Source organism: Pangasianodon hypophthalmus, chromosome 1, assembly GCF_027358585.1.
Source record: "Pangasianodon hypophthalmus isolate fPanHyp1 chromosome 1, fPanHyp1.pri, whole genome shotgun sequence".
NCBI classification, from domain to species: domain Eukaryota; kingdom Metazoa; phylum Chordata; class Actinopteri; order Siluriformes; family Pangasiidae; genus Pangasianodon; species Pangasianodon hypophthalmus.
This window is the reverse complement of record NC_069710.1, coordinates 15,835,517-15,862,858: the sequence shown is the minus strand read 5'-3', so window position 1 is coordinate 15,862,858 and position 27,342 is coordinate 15,835,517. Positions and strand designations below refer to the sequence as shown.

Here is a 27,342-nt window from a genome sequence, read left to right as displayed (position 1 = left end):
AGGAGGACACTTGTAATTCAGTGCTTCTATTTTCTTTTAATATAAAAATGTTTTGTATTTACATCAAAATACAAACACATTTGCTCTTTAAATAATGACTTCTATACGATCCAGCTGCCTTACAATAGTGAAATCTGCCCAGGTTTTCCACTTGCCACAAATCTAGCAGGTCAGCAAAAATATTTGGTGTCCAAATCTTTAACCATTGCACTGCAGCAACCACAATGGTGCTATAGGGTGTATCGTAGTTGCTGTAGACTTTGAAGGCTAAAAATATTTAATGTGACATATTTTAACAACTTTCTTAAATTGTTTAATACCTGCTTCCAGTAATAGTAGCTAAGGGATGTCTGAGCCAAGTGTGTTCAGTTCAACATGCACTTGGCTGCGGGAAGTTGATAAGTTAGTGAGATATCTTTAAAATGATAAACATCAGTCACTTTCAATTACTAAAATTCTACTAAAATATGATCTGGAATGACTGGAAATCTATGAAGGATCTACAAGGGTAAAAGTTGCCATCACTAGCTATTTTAGCATCATAAATCTAGTGCAAAATCTGTACTCCAAACATGTCATGGCTGATCAAGTACATTTGACACAAGTGGAAAATGTGCATAAAATTTATTTTCCCCATAACCATTCCTTTTATAATAAAATAACTCTGTCTTTAATATGCTATTTAAAATCTTTGAATTCAAATGGTAGCGGTTTAACACAAACAAGACGATAAAATACATGATGAACAAGTTAGACACAAATTATAGCTACAAAAATTTAGTCAAATACTGTGCAGCAAAATAAGTAGACAGTGATGTATATTAATGGGATTCTTGGACCAGAAAATGCTGGAAAAACTCCTTTGCTTTCCTTTTCTCCAAAATGTCTTGCTTTGTGGGGGACCTTAGCATTAAGGCAGCAAATATTGTGGCTGTGAACAAAACAGACATAATATAATGAATACAGCTCATGCATTTCATATCGTCCAAACACATCAGTTTGATATCACAGAACTCATGCTCCTCATCTATGTTCAGAAACTGATAACTGCTCAAGTTTTCATAAAACTAACAATCTTGTTTATTTACTCCTAGTAAGGTTTCATTTGTGACTGGTGATAGCTTGGCTGTCAAAGGTCATAGTTTTAGTTTTTGAATTTGTAATGCACGGTGAACATGGATCAGTGCCTGAGTAAGCAGATAATGTCCGAAGAAATGCGGTTAAAGCTAATCAACATAGCTACTTAACATTACAGCAGATAGGCCTAACAACTAATACAGCTAGATAACCAGATCTAGCATTCTAAATGTGCTGAATGCGCTTGGAGGAGAACATTAACTGCCCTCTTCGTTATAAATGAGCTCACTGATGCCCATGATTGGCTAGTGTCACACTAATCAAGAGGGGAGAGAGAAATACCATGATTCAAACACTCGATCTCCTGACAATACTTAATTGGGAACCCATTATAATATATTTTTAGCTAGCATTCGGCATTAAACTAAAGAGTGAAAGTTAGTTAACACTCACTGTCCAGTTTGTCAGGAACACCTGTACACCTGCTCATTTATGCAGTTATCTAATCACCCAATTGTGTGGCAGCAGCACAATTCATAAATCATGCAGATACAGGTTAAGAGCTTCAGTTAACGTTCACATCAAACATCAGAATGAAGAAAAAGTGTGATCTCTGTGACTCTGTGAGTATTTTAGAAACTGCTGATCTCCTGGGATTTTCACACACACAACAGTCTCTAGAGTTTACACAGAATGGTGCGACAAACAAGAAACACTGAGTGAGCAACAGTTCTGTGGGTGGAAACGCATTGTTGATAAGAGAGCTCAGAACAAAATGGCCATGTTTTTGAGGTGCCAGGAAGGATATAGTAACTCATTTAATCACTCTTTACAGCCGTGGTGAGCAGAAAAGCATCTCAGCATGCACAAAACATCGAACCTTGAGGTGGATGGGCTACAACAGCAGAAGATCACATCAAGTTCCACTCCTGTCAGTCAAGAACAGGGATCTGAGGCTATCATGGGCACAGACTCACCCAAACTGGACAGTTGAAGACAGCTGAAGATCACCTGGTCTTTTTCCAGTCTTCAACTGTCTGTGCCCACATTTTTCCCCATTCTGATGTCTGATGTGAACATTAACTGAAGCTCTTGACCTGTATCTGCATGATTTTTTGCATTGTGCTGCTGCCACCTGATTAGATACCTGCATGAATGTGCAGTTGTACAGGTATTCCTAATAAATTGGACAGTGAGTGTAGGTCCCTGTTGGTCAGGACAGAGGTTTGGAGTCAGTCATTAATAAATAATTACATATATATTGTATATCCACACACAAATATATAAATACATATAAATATAAATACAAAGTATATAACATATTGTACCATGTACAAACCTTATATGGTAATGCTGGATACAGTATAATATTTATTTTAAACCAGTGTATTTAATCTTCATTTCTATTTTTTGTTAATAAAAAAGTAAAAAACAAATCATGTCTTGTGTAAATAATCTTTGAGTTCTGTTTTTCCCATGTTCTCAAAATCCAAAGGTCTAAGAATATGCAGAAAACTACATGGGGTACCAAACATTTCCACACATAGGGGAAATTAACACTTTTTAGCAAAATGTCTTCCAAAATTTTTTCATACTTAGTTTATATTATATATATTTTTTTCAGATAGCCTTTAAGAATGCCTTTGACAGAAGAACAACGTATTGAAATCATTCTCGGAACTGCGATGGACTTTAACAGGAAACATGGCAGGCACATCACACACGACACTGTTGTGCTGTTGCCAAACTGGGAGCCAAAGTTGGGAGAGATGACTCTGTGCGTGTTTACAAAGAAATGACAATCATGTAGAGGATGTTTTGCATTTTGCTAAAAAGTGGTAATTTCCCCTATGCATGGAGACTACTGGGACACCGTGAAGTGAAAGTGTCTGTTTGACCTACCTAAAATGTTGACGTCCAGCCGATTCTGTGCAGAGTTCTTCAACAACTCCCGGAGAAATGCCGTTAAATAGTTAAAAACATTTTTATGGCACTGAGGTAACATAGAAATAATCTAGAAACAGAAAAAGTAATAAAAAAAGACAGCTGTAGTAAGATGTACAAATTATATTTAAATACAATAAACAGAATCCCCTCTTTTCAACACGTGTTGTGCCTAAAACAATAAAAGCATTTATATTAAATACACTGTATATACAGTACTGTGCAAAAGTCTTAGACACCCTAGTTTTTTTAGTACAAACTTTGTTATAGATTTTTATTTTATGACTTCTACATTATTGATTCAGTACAAAAACATTTTAGATTCCAAACATTAGTTTTCCAGCACAAAATTAAATGTTACAGAAAAATGTTTGTATGTCAGTAAAGAAAGCAGCATATTACATAAGAGACACTTTTCAGACAAAAAAAAAAAAACATAATGAAGGTTGCTGGGTTTTGCTGCAAAAATAAGAAGCAAGTATGACAGTCAAAGTCTCCAGAAGAACTATGGCTGCTTTTGCAAGACGCTCAGTAACACTTACAGCAAATTTCCTTATAAAACTGCACACACTGTACCTGAGACTACTATTTTTTTAAGCGAAGGATTGTCACACCAAATATTGACTCTTTATAGTATTTTTTAACGTAGAAACATTTAATTTCATTATTTTGAAGGCATCTTTGCTCTACAGCATTTCTTTGCATGTGTCTAAGACTTTATCACAGTACTGTATATTTTTAAAGAGACACAAACCTGTTTACACTGGCTGCTGCTGTAGCAGTAGTCCAGGCTTTGTTGGTACAGAGAGTAAGGGACCACTGGTTCAGGAAGGGCATCAAGGAACAGAAGCAGGGCTTCAGCCACAGAGTGGTTACTTCCAGCTAATTATTTAGTCAAGGGTATGTACAGAAAAAACAGACAGCTTTTACACAGAATTTACTGAAAGAGTAACATTACATTGTAATTCAAAAGAGTTTAAAGGATACGGAGAAAGTCAAGTGAGCCTGTGTCTAAGCAGTCCCTGATCTCCTCAAATTCACTGCGTAGTCCTGGCTGCTGAAAGATGTCTTCCTTTAATAGAAACACAGATAGCAACAAATTAACATCTACTTTCAGTAATAGTTTTATAAATAAAAAAAGCGTTGGCTTTGGTTTGCTTTACTAACCAGCACTGGGAGTTCAATAAATCATTAGTGTAGTCAGAATGGTTTTTTGAGTCTGTGTTTTTTTTTGTCCTTGTGACTCTTTTAGACAAAGGCTTAATAACATTCTCTACAAATTCCTTCCTTTAGTTTTGGCATTGCTGAGGAGCAACTGGATTGTTCATTTGTTTAAAAAAAGATCGAAAGTTAGTTTCTTTAGAATTTGAAAATTTCATCATTCTCTTTCTTTGGACTCGCTGGCAGACATACAAGCTCACACACACACACACACACACACACGATAAGGTTGGCATCCTGACCTGTTTGCTGGCATTACGGTAGAGATGGTCCACCATCATCCATATTTCTTTTGGAATGTCTAAAGCCTTTTCAGTGTCTGGGCTGCTTGTCTCGCTGGGTGACAAGTTCTTTCACAGAAAACACAAAATTAGCAATCCAGAGTCACACACTAAAACACAGTTACTTTTGACATTCTCCTCATGTTTGAAAGGCTAGAGTAGGAGTGCTTTCACAAGTACCACCAGATCTTCTTTCATCATTCCAAAAATTTTCTACATTTTTTATGCAAAAGATTGACAAAATGGAAAACAATAACATTTTCAGAAATCTGGTACAGCAGTTAACAGTTTAGTTTCACAATTTTAAACCATTTGCATAAGCTCAGTGTGACATGTCCAGTGTAACTCACTAGTTTGTGGATGGTCTCCAGAGGCATTTCCTGGATTGGCTCCCTCAACTGGCAGAGCATGTGGATGGATGAGCCGAAACAGCTTGGCAAGTAGGAGCCTGTGATGGAGATAAAGTAATCTTTGCCCCTCTCCAGGTGCAGCACGAGAATGTCCTCAAGCTTCTGCTGGCCCGAGTTCAACTCCGGAGCGGTAGAGCGATTCACAAACACCTCCAGGTCAATGTCCACACTGGCCCCTACAGCCAGAAAAGAAGCTCCAAATCTCTAATAGCCACCACTCCTACAGCTCAACTACTTTAACAGACTACTGCATTAGGAGAGAAAAATTTTAAAGTAATATTCAGTCACAAACAGATACACTAAATGCCCTATTAAAACCGTAAAGCCCTGCCCACCCTGCCCACAATTAGCTCCTTGCTGTTATCCATTCTGTGGTGAATTTACTAGTAACTACAGAAGAAAGAACATTTTGGTCTTTTTTTTTTCTTCTTTCGGCCAGTTAGACTTATAGGCAAGACTATATTTGGTAAAAGTGACTGTAACAAATCTATACAAAACCCCAGTTACAAAACACCATTTATTTCTTTGAACTTCTATTGGTAACTGCTTATTTAATGACAGTTCTTTAGCATCAAAGTTTTTTTTTTAAACATTTGAACTTATTTAACATTTGACATTAAAAAAAAGAAAACATTTAAATTGCCAGGAGCTTTAATTTACCAAACCTCAAAATCTTTGATGTTCAGTGTGTTGTGTTTGTATTTAAATAATTCCAACAGTTCAATGTTCACAGACTTCATCTTTCCTTTTAGACCAACTACATGTATCTGAACATTATTATAATAATGTTATAATAATAACATATATATATAATAATAATAATTTCAGTGGAGTTCTGACAGACCTTTGTTGTGCATGACAGTTGCGAGAAGGCAAAATTTCCCTCGGTGCAGTGGCAAAAATTCAGTTTTATGCAAATAGGTGCACCCACTGCAATTAGTGAAGCCAATTAGCTGAGGGCTTGACACTTAATTCACCTGATAAGTAACTCAATAACTTTATAGAATCTTCACAGAAATGCTCACCAGTATCAAGCAGAGAGAGGTGTAGCATCATGGGACAACAAAATTTGCATCTACTGTTATATTTCAAACCATCATTGCATATTATAATTACTTTGCTCTTATGAATTACAAAACCCATTTGAGCAGTGTGCTTACCTTGGGCCACAAAGCCCTTGGGTGGGTTGGCCGTGAGCCAGGGCTTGCAGTAGGCTGGCTCATCCAGCTTCTGTATGAACTCAAACTGACATGGTACCTGTCCGTCATTGTGAAGTGTCAGAGTTTGTGCTTGATGCTGCATGAACTTCACATTGTTGAAGTGGAACTGAAAGAAACATTAAAGGAAGAAATAAAAATGCATTACAGAAGAATAGTGGGAATATAGCCATAAACCAAATTCATTTCCACTCTCTTGGTTATACACAGTACTCTCACCTCTCGCTGTGACAGAGAAACTGATGGAATACACTCATTCTCCAGCTTGTCCAGAGACCGCACTATATCCTCAAATGTCCTTTTATAGATTTCTTCATTCACCACTTTGATCTATAAAGAGCAATGGGAAATTTTATGCACAGCCATAAGTGTTCAAAGCAGACAGACTAAGGCTAGGCTGCCTCTCTCACCCCTATTTCCAGCAGGGAGCTGACAGGCTTGTGGTCACTGTTTCTCACAGTCATGTGACTCTGGTAACTCAGCTGGGTTATGTTCTTCCCTCGCCACAGAATACGATCACACCAGGCTGGGACTCGACACTTCTCACTGAGTGGACATGCACACAGACAGACAGACACACACACCCTCACCTGAAGCTGTTTCTCTTGTTAAATATTACGGCAAATACAAAACAAAGCAGCAACTAATAAAATCCAGATCAGATGTACTCTTACCTGGAGTCCCATTCATCTGAGCCAGTATCATACTTGTATGTTGGTTGGAAATCGATCTCACCTTCCATAAAGCCAACAAACACAGCTTCTTCATCCATTTGCCTCTTCAGCTAAAGCACACACATGCGCACACACACACACACACTGAAAACACTGAAAACACAACTGGAAACATGTTGCATTCAAAAAAGGTTTTAGGCATTAGCGTCTACCTGATCATGACTGTGAAGTGTTTCAAAATCCCCTTTCAATATCAGATACTTTACATGGTCAACCTCAAGGTCACTTATTCGATAATTCAAATCACCAATCCACAGGACAACACTGCAGACAGAACAGTGGATTTAGTAAAGCCAAATTATTTACAACCACATCAGGTGTGCTTAAGCGAACCTCAGGCTGTACTTGCTGATCAGTGGAATTAGGTTGAAAATAAAAATTGGTGGTGGTGAACGTTACCTGTGCTTCATGATGGTGAGTGGAGGAAGTGTCAGGTCAAGCTGTCTGAAGAGCATCCTGCTGCAGATGTCCTTGTAGTCCTGATTCCTTCTCTCGTACTCCTCGATATGAGCTGCTAGATGGGAGTTCACCACGCAGATGTCTGAATTGTGGAATTTGAAGCTAATTGCTACAGCCCCTTTATTACCCTGAAAGCACAGATCAAGACTAATTGAGTACAATATTCAGTATACTTCAACAATAAAAAGTATAAATTGGGATTACGCTATACTGTTCTGGTTAGTCATTTAAATTCCCATTATGTATAAACTAAATAGATATGAAAAGAAGTCACCATAATCAGTTATAATAATGTTCTTATAACTACCTGAACACCAGACCAGCAATGGCATCATAAAGTCACAAGATCTTTCGACACCCCAGTAGCTTATGGCACTCTATAGGCAAGCATGCATACTCTGAGGATCTAATGTGTAGGTAACCTCACCATTCTTCCCATGATGCCTGTGCCCACAGTCTCTGCCTCCACCTCAGAGATGTACTTAGCATGTTCCTTCTTCACATAGAAGAGCAGCATGATCCCCACCAGCCGTACCAGCTTTATCTGTAAGACACGGCAAACGCTCAACAGCTACTCTCTCACACAAGCTCTGAGCCCACAATGAAAACACAAGACGTTTAACCTATATTTGACAGTGAATCAACAAAGTAAATGCCTTAAACTCTGCTCACTTAAAATACTAGATATTTTAATGCTGTGTAGTTTGAAAATGGAATGTTGTTTATTCCAAACAGTACATGACTATGTGATGAAATTTAAAAACAGGAAAATTCACTGGATAAACTAATGTCAGATATTTGTCATGGTGAGGGTAAGTCCTTACTAAGGCATACTTGGCGTCTGGGTGAAGGCCGTCCGATACAGCCTTCATCCATTCTTGCTCCCTGGGTGTGTCATTAAAGAAAAATGCCTCCTTACTTAGATCCAGCTCTTGGAACCTAGTGAGAAAACCCAATAATGTAAGCATTTTCCCCCATCCAGGAATCCCTTATGTTGGTTCTAGTGCACATATGCCAAATCCTTATCTTATTTAGAAGGAGTTCTTTGTTTTGCCGTTGTCTGAACTTTCAGTACAGTGCACGGAAAGATGCAAAATTGCCAAAGAATGCAACAGTTTAATGCCTACCCTAAACAGTAGAGATCAGGAGGCTGAGAAGTGGAACCCAGCCATGTGCGCAAAGACTCCTTCGGCGTCTGCCCATTTACGTTGTATGTACCCAGGAAGAAGCTGATGAAACAGCAAACAAACAAATAACAGCTATATTATGTACATTTATATTTACATATATACAGATATTTGTATCAAGAATATTTTTCACATACCATCTGAAAACATAAGTGCAGATCTTACAGTTGGGAAATGGAAGAACTGTAAAGTGAATGTGTGTATACAAATTTACCAATGAGATAATGTATCCTAAAGGGGCAGTACTGACATATCATAAGCCCTAATATGTCTGGAGGTTTTAGCAAACACATTCAAATGTCATGTCATTCAGTCATGGCTACTATTACAATGGCTGTAAAACTACTCATAAGCACACTTTCCATGCAACGTCTTCTTTCATTCTGTATTTTCAACTGAAGGTTGTTTGCCTTAAAAAACAGAAATTTGTGAATAATGGCATTCAAAAAAGAAAACAAAGCCATGTGTCAGATCAAGCCCTTACTTGAAGTTTTCAATGTAGGTGTAAGTTTCCTCTTTCTTAAGGAGCTCACACTTGACGAGGTTGTCACGTAGGCCAAACTGGGGCATGGTGAGCATCTGGGCTTTGTTGGATACAGTGTGTTGAGACGAGCGAACCAGCTCATTCCTTACTTCCACTTTCTCTCTCTCCTGGCTGTTGCAAAGTTCAATATGCAATCATCAGTAATGATCCCAAAAGTAACAGGCCCTCAGCCATATTTAGAAAATTTACATTGACATGTATTTATCTGCCAGACACTTTTACCAGAATGACCTAGAATTGAGGCAGAATACAGTTTGGTAATTTCCCTGCTGGGAGACCTGGTGCAACTTGCCGGGCTGAGTAGGTGTGTCAGACCAGGAAAATCAGTAAATTGTGCTGGATTCTAGTCCTCAGGACTGGAATTGGACTACAGTAAATTTCCATTATTTGAGTAAAAATAAAAATAAGCACAAGGTAGTTGTAGGAAAATACAGAGATGCAACTGAACTCACTGATGTATCCTGTTCAGTTTATGAAAAATATCCTTGCATTTTCACACAGTAAATCTACACATGGTTATAGAATAAGTGCCAGCAACGCAGCTAGTCACAGCTCCGCCAGAGACCCAGAGATATCCACATTCTGGCCGAGTGTGTGCTGGCTTCTCATCACATAACTCTACCTGTGAAAGTCAGACAAGTTTCTCTGGACTTAATCAGGTGGTGACCGGTGATAGACGTGTACAGTAATATATTACTCATAATAAACGCACAAAAAAGAGAGATTTTAGAATGTGCAACCAGGCATATCTCATTTATTGTTAAAATGTGTGATGTTGATGTTTTTTTCTCAGAGAAAATGTAAGGACAGTGTGTTTCCTCTAACTAGAATATCTTAGATCTCAGAGAAGAAACATAAAATCAAGCTAAGAAGTGACAACTAAAGATTACCTTGGGTAAGTAAGTAAATAAAAATTCATCTAATACCTCAACTTGCTGTGGGTTAAAACAGTACTGTTACCTCTTACACTGTATCCTCAAGAAAAAAAACGTCTTCTGAAAAGTAAGAAAGAAACTATGACAGCTAGTCACTACATTTTTATTCAGAAAATGCTAGAGCCAAAGTTCAAGCTGAAATCAAAGCTTAAAGAAGCTGCTGGTTCAGTATAGATCACAGCATCTGAAAATCAGTGGTCTAATTCAGGATTTTCCTATCCTGTTATACACCACAAAAGTGCTCACAAAGCCTTGCATGTTAAGTACAAAATGGGTGTTATAGAGAGCGATGAACACAATAATGTTCACTGTGACAATCATTTTCCAAAAGCTTTTAATGAGGGCAAATCACTAACAAATAGGCAAAACGATGCATCACGATGCAAAATTTTGATGAAGTGCATCGTGGGACTGTGCGATCCACATATCCATATATGTGCGACTGTGCATATCAGCATTCTATTAATTATGCATTTTAACAGATGAGGTCCCAATCTGCGCAACCCATAAAATATATAGAGAGCGTGCTGACTGATAACTCCAGATTGCAGCTACCGACACGCACTATAAGTTATACCATTACACAACCATGTTATAACAGTTAAAAACAGCTCTTCGGTTGCTTTCCGCAGCCCTGCGGCCCTGCGATCTACAGTGTCTGAGAACGAGGCCATGGAAGTAGGGCATTTTAGCCCACTTTGAAGCACTATTTCCTGTTAAAATGAAGTCTTAAACGCTGCTACGGAGCTCATTATGTTTCAATCAATTATTTTCCCTGGGTCAAAGACTTTTTTTATTCAAACATTTTTTTGGGAGAATTTATAAATTTATTTATTTTTAAGATGGTGAATCTGTAGTACATTTTGTTTACAATATTAAACCTCTGTTCATAGCAATTTCTGATTCAATTAGTTTTATACAGACAAAAATGCACAATGTTTTGCACTGTTTATGATTCAGAAATAAAAGGAGGAGTTTTTTCAGAAATTTCTTCATTAATTTTGTTCAAAATATTCTGAGAATCAAACTGAATCATGATTCATGAAGCCAGTATCATGAATCAGATCGAATCATGACTGCAGTGTACCGTTACACCCCTACTAACAACCCTGTACTGTCAAATCTAAGACAAATCTAAACTTAATTATAAATTAAAACACTGGAGAGGTGTCATATTTCAGCAGAAAAACTCTGCTATACAATCAGACTACACACATGGCCTTTAGCTTACAGGCACTTCAATCACAAATGCTTGGCAAACACAAACATTAGAACTAGGGTTGGGCAATATGATGACGTATTATCTTGGTATGCTTAAGGGTGGAGTAGCGCTTGTCTAGTAATAGGTTCAGCTGAAAACTCAGTCAGCTGAGGATTAACAATCCATGGTTTATAAACCTACATGCCATTTGTGAAAAGTCATTTTCCCAGACCAGTCTTATTTTGAAATACTATAAATATCACAGAGGTCCAAAAAGCAGCTTTATTTTTAGATCATGTATATGTAATATTACCCATATTACATATGTAATATGTTTTTATAAGTATCTGAATTTCAGTCGTAGGCACTGTAGGCTGCCCACAAAGTAACAACAGTATGTTAACATTTTGATCTCCTTTGCAGTTATTAAGTATTCTAAATATTTAATATTATGATTTATATCACAGCTCAGCTGAATTCTTAGTTTAGTCTTTTTTTTTCTTTCTTTTTTTTTAAATAACAGCAGCTCTGACAATAGCTCTGGCTGCAAGGCAAATCGCAGCTTTATACAACTGCACTCGTTCTAAAACATTATCTTTTCTACAGCTCATTCACAGAGACTTGTATGGACACTCCGCATAATCTAAACTTAAAAAAACCAATAAACAGGTTTTAAAAAAGCGATTCTTATTTAACAAATAAAAATATATAGCCATTGCTATAGAAGCTTTCTGTAAGGACGCATTTATTTAACGTTTATGGAAGGAGTCTCCAGTGTCAGAGCTTTGTAATGGTCAGTAAGTTTTCCGCTACGGGGAGAGTCTTCAGCAAAGAGCACTTTCTAGATTCTTTGTGAAATGACAAGCTGCATTTTATTTTTTTGTTTTTTGTCTTATTAACTCCTGGTGAGGGAATGATTTTTTATAGCTGTTATACGGTACAAACTTGTTCTGTAGACATTCAACAACGTTAAATAACTATAATAAGATAAAAGTACAAGGTGTCACTCTTTGATTAATAGAAAATTGATCACTGGCAGATTGCTGTGGTAAAAGAAGAATCAAACACCACCATGTCTCTGATTATTTTCCTATAACAGCACATTTTTCCTTATATATTACATGGTGTTTATGGCTGATCTGTGCCTATACAGTAATTTCTTAACTAGCCATAGATATATGAATGAAATACACAACTACACTTGTAATTAGAACTCATTATTTCACATTGCCCACCTCTCATGGAGACTCTCTCCTCTGATCGTCTTCGTGCTGGTACTGGCGTGTTTGTGTTCTTTGTGTGCAGTGTGGGATCTGTCTGTAGGAAGCACAGGGAATTATCACTGATCAGACACAATATTCAGTCTAACTGGGAAGCACTTCAGTCCAGCAGTTAGTCTATGGCAAGGGTTCTTACAAAATTTTGCAGCCACAAAGCCATTCTGATATAAAAATAATAATAATAATAATAATAAAAGCCACGGACCCCCTCAGTACAGATTGATTTAATGAACTATTCAAATAGTAGGCTCATTCTTCAAATGTGTACAATAATATTCCAGCCATTTATTGGAATACATTAGACCCAAGCTGTCATTATTTATAGTCCTATGGTTATTAAAGTTTGCATTCAACCCATTTCATTCAAGTGACGAGTCAAACAGACTAATTACTTAATAATAAATACAATTTGCTCATGGAGAGCAAGAATCCCTGAACAAACCCTACTGCACTAGTTACACACGTTGAGAACCACTGGTCTACGGCACACAGCCTGCAGTAACAGTGAAACTGACACAGCGTGATTATCATGAGCTAGATCAAATATACATACACGAACAAACAAATATTACTATGTTTCTGTAATACATGCAACAATGATACCACAAAACACACAATAGACAGGTGGGATCGAGAATTAAAAAATCATATCGCTCAATCATGAAATGCAACAAATCCTAATTTTAAACTGTAGTGTAATAGCATGCTCTTCACTAATGCCAGAGTGTTTTTTTTGGTTGCATATCTTCCTCTGCATTTTCAGCAGCTTTACTAGCTTCACTTTTGTTAAAGGTGGGAGGACCCAAAACAAGAATCTCCAACACAAAACTGCACAACACATCGCCTTCCTACCTACTCAGAAGCAAAATGATTACTAACCACAACACGGATGGTGATTTCCATAGAATAAAATGCAAAATATTGTGGTGAGACCTACTGGAATTCCAGCAGCAATGGAAATGAAAAACAAACAGCACTAGGAAGAAAAGGGTGTTAGAGAGAGATAGCTACAAGACAAAGTGCACAAAAAGCACACACAGCACAGCAAACCCTCCTGCACTACTTACACAAGTCCTGCCCTCAGCTCAACATCGAGGACACGTCACGTGACAGGGGTGACAAATGAAACCAGTGCACAACGACACTGTTATTTACAGCAAAACTTCAAATGTACTTGTTCTGCAGACAGTGTATGTGTATTATCCCATTCAGTGAAAACCTTCCTATGGGGATAATCGCTGCACAAACACGAGCTCTAAGGTACCATTTCTATAACACAGGTAATTCCCAAGTGAAGCTTTTCATTCAGTCAAAACTACAACTAATATTCCCAGTTTTAATCGATCTGAAGTGTCAGACGATCCATCAGCTAGCATAAAATGCAGAAACACATTAATGTTCCTGGTTAACTAATTAGGTCTGGAAATCAGTGTAATTAGCTATCTAGCTAGTACGCTAGCACTAAATGGGCTCAAGCTGTAGCTGTATTCTCAACAGTAGCTTACTTTTAGTATTCATTCACCTCAGCGTTCGCTGTGCTTTATCAAACCATATGAGAAGCTAGTTAGCGAGGTTACTACCGACATTCATTTACGTTTAAGGAAATTAAAAAATCGATGCGCTGCCTACGACCATCGTCTTAAAGCAAAAGCATGTAAAGAGCTTTCTAACGTTCAACTGGTCTTAATCAGTTTGTTAATACACAACATTAGGCCTTTTTCCTCACCAACGTATCCGCCAGTATCAGACATTTCCTTCTATTCTCACTGGCATCCTGCAGAAGGTAACGACCACAGCACACCAGCCGCTCGAGCCATGGAGCTGAAGTGTCAGTCTGCACTGTGAACATCAGCAACCGCAGGCATGAGTGAGCACAAAGCACACTCAGACACGAGCAGTCGATCAACAGAGCAGTCGATTCGAAAACCCACAGCTGAATGAGCTGCCACGTTATGAGCGGGCTGTAAACACAAGCCGGGGTTTTACACTGCGCGATTACAGCTGTAATTTACAATTATTCTTTAACACTGTACTAGATAACCCCCTAAAAATCTTCTGATTCCATAACAGACTGTGCGATATCATGGGAATGAAATCATCTGAAGACCGGCCTGTGATTAAAGAAAATCACTACATTCTACATTCCTGCTTCGAAGGGAGCTTGGGGTAGTAAGGATTATTTTTCTGTCCATTAGCATGTTTCCTTTATGTTTCTCTATTGCCACCACAGTATTTATAGCTGTCCTGTGAGTTTGCATCACCTTATACTATTCTATTGCTGTCTTTCAGATAATTGTCATTTTTCATTGTCAGCAGATTTTAATAACAAATTTTTGACACTGCCAGAACTTAGTCATTGGATGTCCTTGGTTGCAGTGGCACTAAACTGGCCATGGGTGAGCACAACACATTAGGCGTTCTAAGACCACTGACCTCAACTCACGATGTGACAGCAAAATACGGCCAAAAACCTTACTGTGTAAAGCCGGCATAAACAAAAAAATGGCACTTTATCTATTATACATTTGCAATAATAGTCTGTTGTGTTCAATATAATCATCTTAACCACTATCAGTGCAAACATACACATTTATATACAGTACTGTGCAAAAGTCTTAGGCACATGCAAAGAAATGCTGTAGAGCAAAGATGCCTTCAAAAATAATGAAATTAAATAATAAAAACAATACTATAAAGAGCAGTAAACAGTAATAAATGAAACAAAGTCAATATTTCGTGTGATGATCCTTTGCTTAAAAAAAATAGTAGTCTCAGGTACAATGTGTGCAGTTTTATAAGGAAATGAGCTGTAAGTGTTACTGAGCGTCTTGCAGAAGCAGCCACAGTTCTTCTGGAGACTTTGACTGTCACACTCGCTTCTTATTTTTGCAGCAAAAACCCAGCAGCCTTCATTATGTTCTTTTTTGTCTGAAAAGTGTCTCTTATGTAATATTCTGCTTTCTTTACTGACATACAAACATTTTTCTGTAACATTTAATTTTGTGCTGGAAAACTAATGTTTGGAATTCTAAAATGTTTTTGTACTGAATCAATAATGTAGAAGTAATAAAATAAAAATCTATAACAAAGTTTGTACTAAAAAAAAAAATAGGGTGCCTAAGACTTTTGCACAGTACTGTATATATGGTCATCTCATAAACATTCATAATTAAACATTAAACATACTGCAGTCTGGAAAAGGGTATTAGTGATCATCTACTATAAACTCCACACACACACACACACACACACACAATATAATGAATATCTTATCTGGGGTGTTTTTTTTTGTTGTTGTTTGTTTTTTTTTTTTTTTTTTGATAGACCAAACAGCTTTGTTCAAAGTTCAGATTGTTCATATATGAATTTACTCGTACCAAGGTCACTCAGATCTGATACAGCTGATACCACAGATACCAAGTGGAGGCCATTGTTCATTCAGAGGAAAGAGACACTACAATGTGGTATGCTGATATACTGGTCTGGTTTTGTATGGGAGGTTTGCCAAATGGTCAAAGAACCAGCACTGTCTTTCTAAAAAAAGAACCCCAGGTGGCCTGGTGAGATTAACTGGAAATGCTAAAAGCCTACAGCTAACGTAAATTAAAAACAAACATGGCAACTATTCTTGACTCAGCAACAGCCTCAAAGTATACTATGTCTAGTTAACATAGTCGAGAGACATAACACATATCTGACATCACAGAATGATGTCACTCACACTGTGAGCCTCACACAGCTTCCTTTGAACACGCAGCCTCTTCTGTCTCTGTCTGAAAGGTTATTTAATGGGACAGAGTGAAGCTTGACATTAATCCATTGTAATATTGCCATTACATATGATGCTTACATAATACTTATATACATACTTCTCTTCTCACCTTACTTCAAATTGTAAGATATTTCGTTTCTAGCATGTGGTTCTCTAGCCTTTTACAGGCCTTCTACAAAAACTCTACACACATCACTATTAGCATTTAGCATTATGTAAAATGTGTTTATTATATTAACTATTTACTACAATTAACTCTTTGGTTACTGGTGGCTTCCAAAATACATCCTAAAAACCCAGGTCTACTTCTTCATTTCCGAGGGCTTGATTGGTTATTTTAAAAGTCCAGTTAATATAAACAAACTTATCAGATCTCACAAGTAAAAAATGATAGTATCAATGCAGCCTTTTATATGCATGCAGCTAAAGCTTTGAATTCACTTCCCTTCAATATTCAGCATGACTACTGTTACAACTACTGTTGTTAAAAAATACTACCACATTACAATTAAATGTAATCACGCTCAACCTTTAAATATAAACCTAAATGATGTTCCCAGTGTGGGGAAACATCAGAGCAGCTATCTGAGAACATTGTGTATGTTTACCCATGCCTGGAAAACTCTGTAAAATGTTTAATTTATGTACAGTATACAATCAAACAGAATGAGTAAAAGAAGTAGACAAGCTCTCGTAAGAGAGCACAAGTATCACTTGCCTCTTTTTTTAATCTTCCGTGTTGCATTAGGTGTTAATGATCCAGGCTCGTTGGAGTTTTTCTGGTACTTAGTAAGCCAGGCAAACGTGGGAGCTTCTGGGTACAGCTCGCAGACATCTAAAAATAAAGAGAAAATGGAGAATAAAGGAAATGAAACGTACAGGTATACACTATTTACTTTCAAGATTAGCTATGTGACAGTGTACTGCTATGACAGTATCTCACGATGAGCTACGTGCCATGAGCTATGATGGCACACCGGAATGATAGTGAAATAACCTTTATTTTAACCAACATTATGTATTGATTGCAATATTTAGAACATAGCATGGTTGAATTCTCGGATCAGAAGGTGTTGATTAATTTTCTAAAGCATCATTGATCTGAATGTTTACGACTAACATAAATGACAGGTTTATATTAATGTGCTTGTTTTATTATGTTTCATTCCTCTAATAGCTCATCCACAGGGACTTATACGGTAGACGCTCCACATAATCTAAGCCTAATAATAAATGGATAAAAATGTGTTGTTATATAACAAAGAAAAGTGTATAATCATTGATATGGTGAAGTTTTCTGTTAGCAGACATTTATGGAAGGAGTGTCATGGCTTTGTAAATGTCAGCAAGTTAGTTCCTGTTATCACTTACGGTATAGGAGCTATATACAGTCATTCCCTCACCAGCCTCTTTTTTTACCGCTTGAAGTTAATGAGTCAAAAAAACCCACTGCTTGTCATGTTACAGAGAAACTGCAAAGTGCAAATTCCTCAAGTCTCGTGGACGTTCTGTAACATTAAATGAAACTATGAACAGTTAAAATGCGTGATGTTGCTAATAACTAAAAAACTGTGATCTTTGGCAAATTGCTGTTGTATAAGAGGAATTCTCTCTCTGACATACAACCTCAAAAACTACTGAAAAAAGTTGCAGCTGCATTTACAGTTAAAGGAGTCCTTAAAGTTGGTGGTATTCAACAAATACATCATTACTTCAACCCAGATAGCACACATCAGGGTTGAGATTTGTTGGCACTTAGCTATCTCTGTCACTGCTGGTTCACCCACAGACCCCTATAAATACTATCTATCTAGCATGCAAGTACAAACTAGCAAATAATCAATTTTAGTAACATATTTAAGTCCTAAACAGACTTACATAGTCTTTAATGATGTCATCTTGTTTTTTTTTCATTGCATAGCCTTATAAATAAACTAAGAGAAACAGTATAAACATTTAAGAATTTTATTAATGTATATATATATATATATATATATATATATATATATATATATATATATATGTATGTATATATATATATACACACACACATCAATCAGCCATAACATTATGACCACTGCCAGGTGAAGTGAATAATATTGATTATCTTGTTACAATAGCACCTGTCAAGGGTTGAGATATATTAGGCAGCAAGTGACCAGTCAGTTCTCGAAGTTGATGTGTTGGAAACAGAAAAAATGGGCAAGTGTAAGGATCTGAGAGACTGACCAGGGCCAAATTGTGATGGCTAAATGACTGGGTCAGAGCATCTTTAAAACAGCAGGTCTTGTGGGGTGTTCCTGGTATGCAGTGGTTAGTACCTACCAAAAGTGGTCAAGGAAGGATAACCGGTGAACTAGCGACAGGGTCATGGGCACCCAAGGCTCACTAATGCATGTGGGGAGTGAAGGCTAGTCCATCTGGTCTGATCCCACAGAAGAGCTACTGTAGCACAAATTGCTGAAAAGTTAAAGCTGGCTATGATCAAAGGTGTCAGAACACACAGTGCATCGCAGCTTGCTGCGTATGGGGCTGTGTAGCGTGTGCATCGTTTACGTGGGGAAGAGATGCACTATGGGAAGAACGCAAGCTGGCAGAGGCAGTGTGATGCTCTGTGCAATGTTCTGCTGGGAAACTTTGGGTCCTGGCATTCATGTGGATGCTATTTTGACACATACCATCTACCTAAACATAGTTGCAGACCAGGTACACCCCTTCATGGCAACGGTATTCCCTAATGGAAGTGACCTCTTTCGGCAGGATAATGTGTCCTGCCACACTGTAAAAATTGTTCAGGAATGGTTCGAGGAACATGACAAAGAGTTCAAGGTGTTGACTTGGTCTCCAATTTCCCCAGATCTCAATCCAATCGAACATCTGTGGGGTGTGCTGGCCATCAAGTCCGATCCATGGAGGCCCCACCTCGCAACTTACAGGACTTAAAGGATCTGCTGTTAACGTCTTTGTGCCAGATACCACAGCACACCATCAGGGATCTAGTGGAGCCCATGCCTCAATGGGTCAGGGCTGTTTTGGCAGCAAAAGGGGGACCAACACAATATTAGGTAGGTGGTCATAATGTTATGGCTGATCTATATATATATATATATATATATATATATATATATATATATATATATATATATATATATATATATATGTATATATATATATATATATATATATATACATACATACACACTGTTGAGAGATGGCATTGCACAAATGCTATTCCTATGTAAGTACATCCCTTAAAACCAACTTCTCTGCACAGAAAATATATTGCCTTGTATTTCTAGCTTTATCCTCCTCTCATTTAAATGCTACGGTGAGCCCTTATTAATTTAGGGTTGCAAACTTTGCTGATGAAGCTTTGCAAGATCAGGTTAACTTTATTGCATTTTTTTTGTTTATAACTTCATGAGATTTTCTCATTAAAATGTGAAAAACACTGTCAGAAACTGTCTTGTGTTCAAGCCTAAACAGTAAGTATTATTAAAATGAGTTAATTAACCCAAATGCGCAGCCTGGCCACCTTTTACCCTACCAGGTATAGATTGGGTTTATCAGAATCATGGTGCAGCCACGTTGCTAATTCTCATTTCTTTCAATATAAAAAAAAAAAAATAAACAAGATTTAGAACTGCTCACCATTACCACACACTATTACATACACTTTTGCAGTCAGTGGTAAATCACCACAGAAGCTATAGCAAAAAAGAAACTAATTAGGAAAATGAGTTAAGTTACTTTAAAAATGCTTAATCCCCTCAACAAAACCACTTAAAAGACCTAGTATCTTCCTCAGCTAAATAATTCAACACTTACAGTGCCATTTTAGTGTTAAATGGCATTGAATGTGGTTGTCTTTGAAAATGTGATGATATAAGCACAAATGTTTACAATTTCAATTTCAATCTTTCAGAATCTGATAGTGGTGTACATGCCTTTTATGCAATTCAAACATGAAAACAATTAAATTTGTTTATTCTAACCAAATTATGTAACTCAGTCCAATGAAGAATTTAAGATCACTTACTCTAACTCATTCTTTCATTTCTTCTCTTGCTGTCATGCACAAAAGACATGAACTTCCCTTTCTAGAAAAATTCTTCCTGGTGTTTCGGTTCAACCACAAATTTCTAAGACAGACTTCAGTGCTACTGCTTAACCTGCATGTTTCTCATGTTCTTCCTGGTAATAAAACTATCTGCTGGGGATATCAGTGAGACATCAGTTACAAAACAAATGTCTCACACATTATCAAGTTAATATCAGAAAAAAACCATTTCCTCTTTGACTACAAATAACTTCCTATACATTTAGCATTCAGTAAGTCAGGGCTGCTGCAACTGGAAAAAGCAAAACAAAACAAAACAACATGCAGCTTGATGTTTTTTACAGGAAACAAAAGATCTCATTTATGATAACACTCAGTATTCACATGTAGTAGTTATAAACCATCAAACCAGAAGAAAAACTCCTCAGCCTTGTTCTCTTCTACCCTCAGCGTTTCACCCCGCCTTTAGTCTGTGGCATGTGTTTTATAACACGTGTGTGCTAAATTCAGCTGCTGAATTAGAGTAAGCGTTTCCTTTTCACGTTCATACACAGACAAGCTTGTACCATTAACCAAACAAAAAAATTAGCAGATAAAACTCATGCCGCACTTCACCAAATACCAACTGTTTAAGCATGACCAAAAAGAGACCAAGTGACATCCTGCCAAGTCTATACACATTTCCTCTACAGATTTTTATTCAATACCATTCAAGGATCACTGCAGAGTTTTGACATTGCAAATAAGACTGAACTAACACACTGAATCAACGCATTGATTGACTGAAAGCTTTATAAAGCAGAATCCTACCTACTGTATTGGGATGGGAAAGGTTTAACAGAAGAAGTAATAATATCAATATAAATGTATATTTAAACCAATATTTTATTACAGACAACATCCTGAATAAGGATTCCTTGTAAATACAGTTCTACAGTCTGGTAAGTTGTAAAACACACTGTATATGTAAAGTTAAATCAATTTAACTTTATTTATCAAGTCCCAAATCACTTATACAGCAGGATAATATTATGTCTCCAGGACCAGAATGCAACAAATAAGACAATACAGGAACTCAACCCACAGGACAACATAAAGCGCAAATAGTATGATAAGTCTAAGTACAGTCAGATCTATAAGTATTTGGATAGTGACACAATTTTCTTAATTTTGCCTCTGTACACCAACACAATGGATTTGAAATGAAGCAATCAAGCCTACACTCCAATCACATCTTGATTGCTTCATTTCAAATCCATTGTGGTGATGTACAGAGGCAAAATTATGAAAATTGTGTCACTGGACCTGACTCGCGTTTAATTTTGGAAGACCTTATTATTACATACTAATTTTTAAACCCGGTAAAAAAGGCAATTTCAGCTTCTCTTGCCTTGACTTATGTTTTCGATAACATAGTTCTTATTCATTTATTCATTCATTCATTCAGTTGTTCTTCATTCATATTCAGTAACCACTTTAGGCCAAGTCAGGGTTGTGGTGGTTTTGGAGTCTATGGCGGGAACACCAGGCGTGAGGTGAGGAATTTAGAACAGCCACTACACCTGCCGGCATGTTTTTCGGAGATGGGAGGAAACCAGACAACCCGTATGAAACCCCCGTGGATACAGACAGAACAAATGAAACTCCCCAATGACAGTAATCTAAGCATGAAGTGGCAATGCTACCTGCTGTAGCTTTGAACATAGTTCTTATTCTAATAATAAAATCTGCAGTCTTAAAAAAAAAAAAGCAGAGGTTTCAGAGCTGGGAATTGACTAAAAGGTTGTCCAGTCTATCCAACGATAGCTGCTGATAAGAAGAAGGTGAAGTCTTACCACACCAGGCTCTGTTGACTTCAGTGAGGAAGAGACGTGTGTGGGAACCGAAAGGCAACTTGAGCTCCATCTCCTCATTAAGGAATGTTACTCTAACTCTAGTATCGGCACCTTACAGAGGACAAGGAAGTAGAATGACTCAGTGCATTCTTTAAATATGATCAGATTGGGCTGGACTTGATTTAAAGTGACAGAAAAATTGTTTTTGTTGTTTTATTGTTTTATTTATTTAAAACAAACCTGTGTACTTACCAACTACAGCAAGTTCATCAGGAGATGACACTGAAAAACAGATAGAGAGAAGCTCTCTAGGATCCTACACCCGTAAATCACAGACAGCAAACAGTCCACTCTAATTCTGTTACAGTGATACTAATAATGAATGTTACAGTGATTGTTTCAGACCGAAAATTCATTTTTTTAATGAATATCTTTCTGGCACATTTGATGCTAGCTATTACTCACCCGCAGGTGCTAGTACTACAAACAAGTTGGCAAAGTGTGAGCGCTTGTATTCTTAATGCAGGCAGTGAACAAGTAATAAATGTATGTTCCCTCATTAACAATCAACACTTGCCTTGTATTTTGACTGCAGTATTCGAAACATGAATAATTAAATGTATCTATAAGCATCAGCATTTTAATTCAAAATCCATCTGTGCATGAACAAAATGTCAGAAATTCAGTGTCACAAATGTCAAAAACTGTCAGAAAATTTGTTTATCATTAACGCTGTGTTGAGACTTACCCTCAACAACAGAAAAGTCATATGAAATAGGAATGATTTCCTGCAGTGTTACATCATTGCCAGTGATTGCCATTCTTCTATGGGTAAATATGAATAATCTGAAAGAGGAAGGGAACAGAGCATATAAACACTGCATATGTACAAATATAAATAGCAGATATACTAAATTCCACCAGTATTATAACTGAATCAAACAAGAACAAAATTTCTAATATTAATATCAAATATTAGGCCCATACCGGCACTGCACTTGACACTGCAGTTTAGTGCTATAGTACATTTGGAGAAATAATAATTATGCTGCCATAAAAATAAAACAACACACACTTGACAGGGCAGTGCATAGATCTCTCAATGTAGATTGCTAACATGTAGAAGATAAGGATAAAATAATCTGCATAGAGGCTAATCATAGATCTAAATCTAAATAAGATCTAAATAAGTTCTAAATCTTTTACTTAATATTATTTTCTGTAACCATAGATTCTTCAGGCTCATAATACACGTGGTTTTATCTAAAACATTTAAACTTTTGTATGTAATATAAACATTATACAATATTGGCTTTGTAACAGTGTATGCATGGGCATAACTTTCATTTTAAAAGTAGTAGGGACAAGAATGGGAAAAAAGCTTGCGCAATCTTGCTTGCCCAAAAACAAAAAAGTTTGTGCAATACAATAACCAGATCATATAGCTATGTGTGACTCAAACACTCGTGTTTGCAGGAAAACTAAGCTGTAGAAACTCACTATTAATTTATAGCCTTTAGGACAGTTTTATCATAGACGAGACATTATATTACATATGTAAACTAACAATACGAATAGGCCTTAAAGGTGCAATAGTCAATATTTTTATTTCATTTCTTACTAATACAAATAATGGGAAAAATTATGTAGAAATGATAAAAAATAATAGTTTAAGCCATCATCTCGGAACAAGTGTATTACATAGTTATATAAAATAAAATTGGATTGGCCTCTTCTATGTCATTTTATAGACACGCCCCCCATGCCCCTTCATATCCTGATAAATCGTTATCAGGAGAAGGTGCATGTTTACAGAGTCGTAACTTGGCTTTCAATCAGCTGAATGTCCAAATGTGCTTGGACGTGATGAAGTGGCACTCCTTGCTAATTGTAACTCTAGTTAGTATGCTAACTCCAGTTGAACCACCACAGGTTTTGGGGCGGAGCTTTGTGTACATGGGTGGAAATGGGGGCGGGCTTAATGAGTAAAAAAATCATTTAAATCTTATTCTGCTCCACCCATTTAACTGTTAGAGACCTTTTTTCACAAATCTTAACTAATGCACCTTCAAGTCATATTTTTTAGAAAGCATTTGGATATGTTTCTATGTTTGTTTTTTTTCTATTACATAAAAAAAAAAAACTTTAACTGACTATACTTTCAAAAAGTGGTGAAAGCCAAGTGCAAGTTATGCCAGTAAGTGTAGGAATGTGCTCTAAGTGTGATGTGGAGTCTTACGCATGCTCTCTGCTATGCTCCACGAGCCCCAGGAGTCTGCTTTCTGTGCCATTATTCAGCAGTAAAAGACACTGAACAGCCTGGATAAAGCAGCTGGTTAAGGACATCATCAGTCTTACAATGTAGGAGAAATTTTAACTAGCTCTAGTAGAATAAGAAAAATTTAAAGAATAGTTTCTGTCGAAAGCAATGTTCATACCATCAGTGAAAAAAAATGACCATAATTAACAAACAATTTAATAAACATGCTTGTGGTTGTTGTTGTTGTTCTTTCGGCTGCTAAATTCTACTAATTCTACTACTAATCTACTAATTCTACTAATATTTAGGCCTAGAGATCCGAGTTCTTTAAGTTATCAGCATTAACGAACATGCTGTAATTTAAGTTGATCTAATTTATGTGGACTTATTTTTAGTCTAGATCAAATAAACATTAGTCAATGCAGGTGTATTTTGTTAACATTTAAACAAATGTCAATTAATGTGTTAGTAAGTAATGTAATGTTAGTTAAGGGAGCATTAATATGAAGTAATTAATGTTAGTTAAGGGAGCATTAATATGAAGTGTTAACCGTTTCTGTTCAGAAAGGAGAAAAAAATAGGTTTTGATAATGATTAGTGAATTCGGCATAGCAGTTAGACCAAGTGTCCATTCCACTTCTTCTTTCCTACAAGTGCATTACTGAGTATCTAGAGTACCAGTCCATATTTAAAGTGCAAGACAATTCAAAATAAAGCTTCAACACAAATCAAAATAAAGCTTCCACACAATCAACACAAATCAAAACAAAGCTCAACAATCCCTTGATTAAGTCTGAACTCGGATTTAAATCCTTATTCATGCAACCCACAGTTTACATGTGTGTTTTTTTTTTTTTATTGCCATTAGTAATCAGCCCCACAGCCTCACATGTGTACGTGATTAAGCCTGAACATGAGCGCCCCCGTGAGGAGGACTGCAGTAACACAGCTGCTAGTTGACAGATAGCTGAGACTGGACTTCATCCTGCTGCGGCTGGAGAAATACCAACTGTAGCTACTTCTTCTTCTTCTTCTCAAGTATTGCAACACGTACTTTTCCAAACCTGTGCAATATATTCCACAATATAAGCTTCAGTTAAAGTACTTCTAATAACCACACGTGTATGGGACATTTGTTATTAGTATTATTGTTATACGAGCTGAACCCTGGGCCTGCATGCTGAAGAAGTACTCAAGTTTAACATTACTGCTGAACTATTTTTAGACGTTTCTAACTAGTTGTCTCACCACAGAGAAATAACTTCACAGAAATAACAGAAGTCTTTATACTGTAAAAACAAGTTTTCACGTTAACAAAGCTAGGATACTATAAGGCAGTTTTCGCCGACATGTAGAGTCTCCTGAATCGCCACAGACTGATCCATCTCGCTCAGGCTAACTTCACTTGGACCGTTAGCTTGATGCGACTAGCTTGCCCCGAGCTGATAACAAACTTAGGAAACCACGTAAGACACTGCATTTGCAAATTCTAAATCGTTGTTTACATGTTCCGTCGTCGCATGATAAGTTGGAAGCGTTTTAAACAGGCTCTCACTCGACATGTAAACATGACTCTGATTTTTCCAGCTGTTGCTCGTCGTCTCTCTCCCGTTGCTCTGCCACGCAGAGGTTTCGCGAGCTGGAGATGACGTCACGCCCACAGCTCGCGCTGTGCGCTGGCCGCATCCGGAACGGCAGACTATTGCTTAAATAGTGCACTACATAGGGTGTAGAATCCTTTACTTTCCATGCAGCAACTGGTGCACTTATCCGGGCGGTAGGATACAGCCGCAGATTGACGTGTTGCTGCTTTGCCTTTTAAAAAAGTTGGAAAGAAAAAGGCATTTTATGGGTTTGGGTTTGACTGCCAACAGTTGCACACTAGTGCATATGCATTAAAGTACAATTTAATGTAACTACCTACTATATGGTACTATAGCATTTGTGTAGATTTCTCTCATTTGAGTCATAAGTCTAATATAGCCTGTTATGTGACTCATTTTTGAGATCAGTGACTTTGAATTTAATGCTTATGGTATTAATTGAGAAACAGCACATTTAGAGAAGTGTAAGCATTTAGGGTGAAAGTGAACTACTGTAAGGAATATTTGATCAGGAGTTTATATCAACTGCCAGAAGCTGCGTGACAGCTTGGGTCGTTTTGTCAGACAGCAAGGAGACATCACACTGTCTGTTTAAAATGCAAATGATTTTTTTCAGAGGTGGCCTATTTGTTGATTAGGTGCAGTAATGGCCAGTGGTCATATATTAGACAACCTTTGAAACATGGTCTGGTTTGTTCCAGTGGGCAGAGAGCAAGAAGTGTGTGTGTGTGTGTGTGTGTGTGTGAGTGAGTGTGTGTGTGTTGGGTGTGTTAGTTTGTAGTGGCGAGCTTTTAAGGGTCATTAGAATTTCTTCAGCTGATAGGGAGGAGAGAGAGGGACACAGAAGGCCTCAGAAATGCTGTACAAACAGGTTGCAGGTGTGGTAAGTATTAAATTATTCATTTTCAATTATTCATTCATCTTCAGCAATTGCTTTATCCTGCTCAGGGTTGCGTGAATCTGAAGCCTAGCCCGGGAAGACCCTGTATAGGACACTATTAAATCATTTAGATTTTATTTCGTTTTTGTGTGTGTTTTTTTTTTTTTTTTTGCCTTATTAAAATTTCTTTTTCAAAGTTTTGTTAAGAAGTCCTTTGAATAATTCTGACAAGGTATTTTAGGTGTTGGACTTGTTTAATTCTAATTATACAAGAATCCTTATAAATCAAACATGCAAAATCAAATGTTATCCATAATTATTTAATTTGTATCATAAAATGTAGATATATGTATACAATCTTATAGTGCAATAGGTGTCTGTTCAAAAATAAAGTTTTTTGTTTTTGAGTTTTACCTAAAAGTCTTCTGCCACACAGCCATT

General features: G+C 37.0%; 1 protein-coding gene across 2 annotated transcripts; it reads right to left on the bottom strand.

Annotated features, from left to right (window-relative positions):
* Positions 1–16: 16 nt before the first annotated feature.
* On the bottom strand, positions 17–26,065 carry inpp5b (inositol polyphosphate-5-phosphatase B). 2 transcript variants are annotated; one of them, XM_053227184.1, is made up of 23 exons: positions 25,746–26,065; positions 24,397–24,476; positions 22,906–23,003; positions 22,410–22,439; positions 22,158–22,268; positions 16,977–17,097; positions 12,446–12,523; positions 9,015–9,185; positions 8,471–8,572; positions 8,168–8,282; positions 7,771–7,887; positions 7,284–7,471; positions 7,037–7,148; positions 6,825–6,934; positions 6,561–6,696; positions 6,370–6,480; positions 6,094–6,259; positions 4,874–5,109; positions 4,485–4,592; positions 4,009–4,093; positions 3,776–3,903; positions 2,980–3,091; positions 17–931 (listed from the first exon to the last, which is right to left on the bottom strand). In XM_053227184.1, the coding sequence occupies exons 1-23, from the start codon at positions 25,800–25,802 to the stop codon at positions 822–824; spliced, it is 2,682 nt and encodes an 893-aa protein (XP_053083159.1). In that variant the 5' UTR covers positions 25,803–26,065; the 3' UTR covers positions 17–821. The 2 variants fall into 2 exon arrangements, with proteins under 2 accessions (XP_053083159.1, XP_026782125.2); XM_026926324.3 differs by lacking the exons at positions 16,977–17,097; positions 22,158–22,268; positions 22,410–22,439; ... (1 more) ...; positions 24,397–24,476; positions 25,746–26,065 and adding an exon at positions 14,217–14,388 and having other exon boundaries at positions 12,446–12,527.
* Positions 26,066–27,342: the final 1,277 nt, after the last annotated feature.

Bases quoted from the DNA above. Each gene is read 5' to 3' on its own strand.
- inpp5b (XM_053227184.1), bottom strand. From the start codon at position 25,802: ATGGATCAGTCTGTGGCGATTCAGGAGACTCTACATGTCGGCGAAAAC. The intron at 6,260-6,369 runs GTGAGAGTACTG...TGTTTCTTTCAG, and splicing joins TTTCTCTGTCACAGCGAGAG to TTCCACTTCAACAATGTGAA. The intron at 3,092-3,775 runs GTTTGTGTCTCT...TTCTGTTTCTAG, and splicing joins GCAGCAGCCAGTGTAAACAG to ATTATTTCTATGTTACCTCA.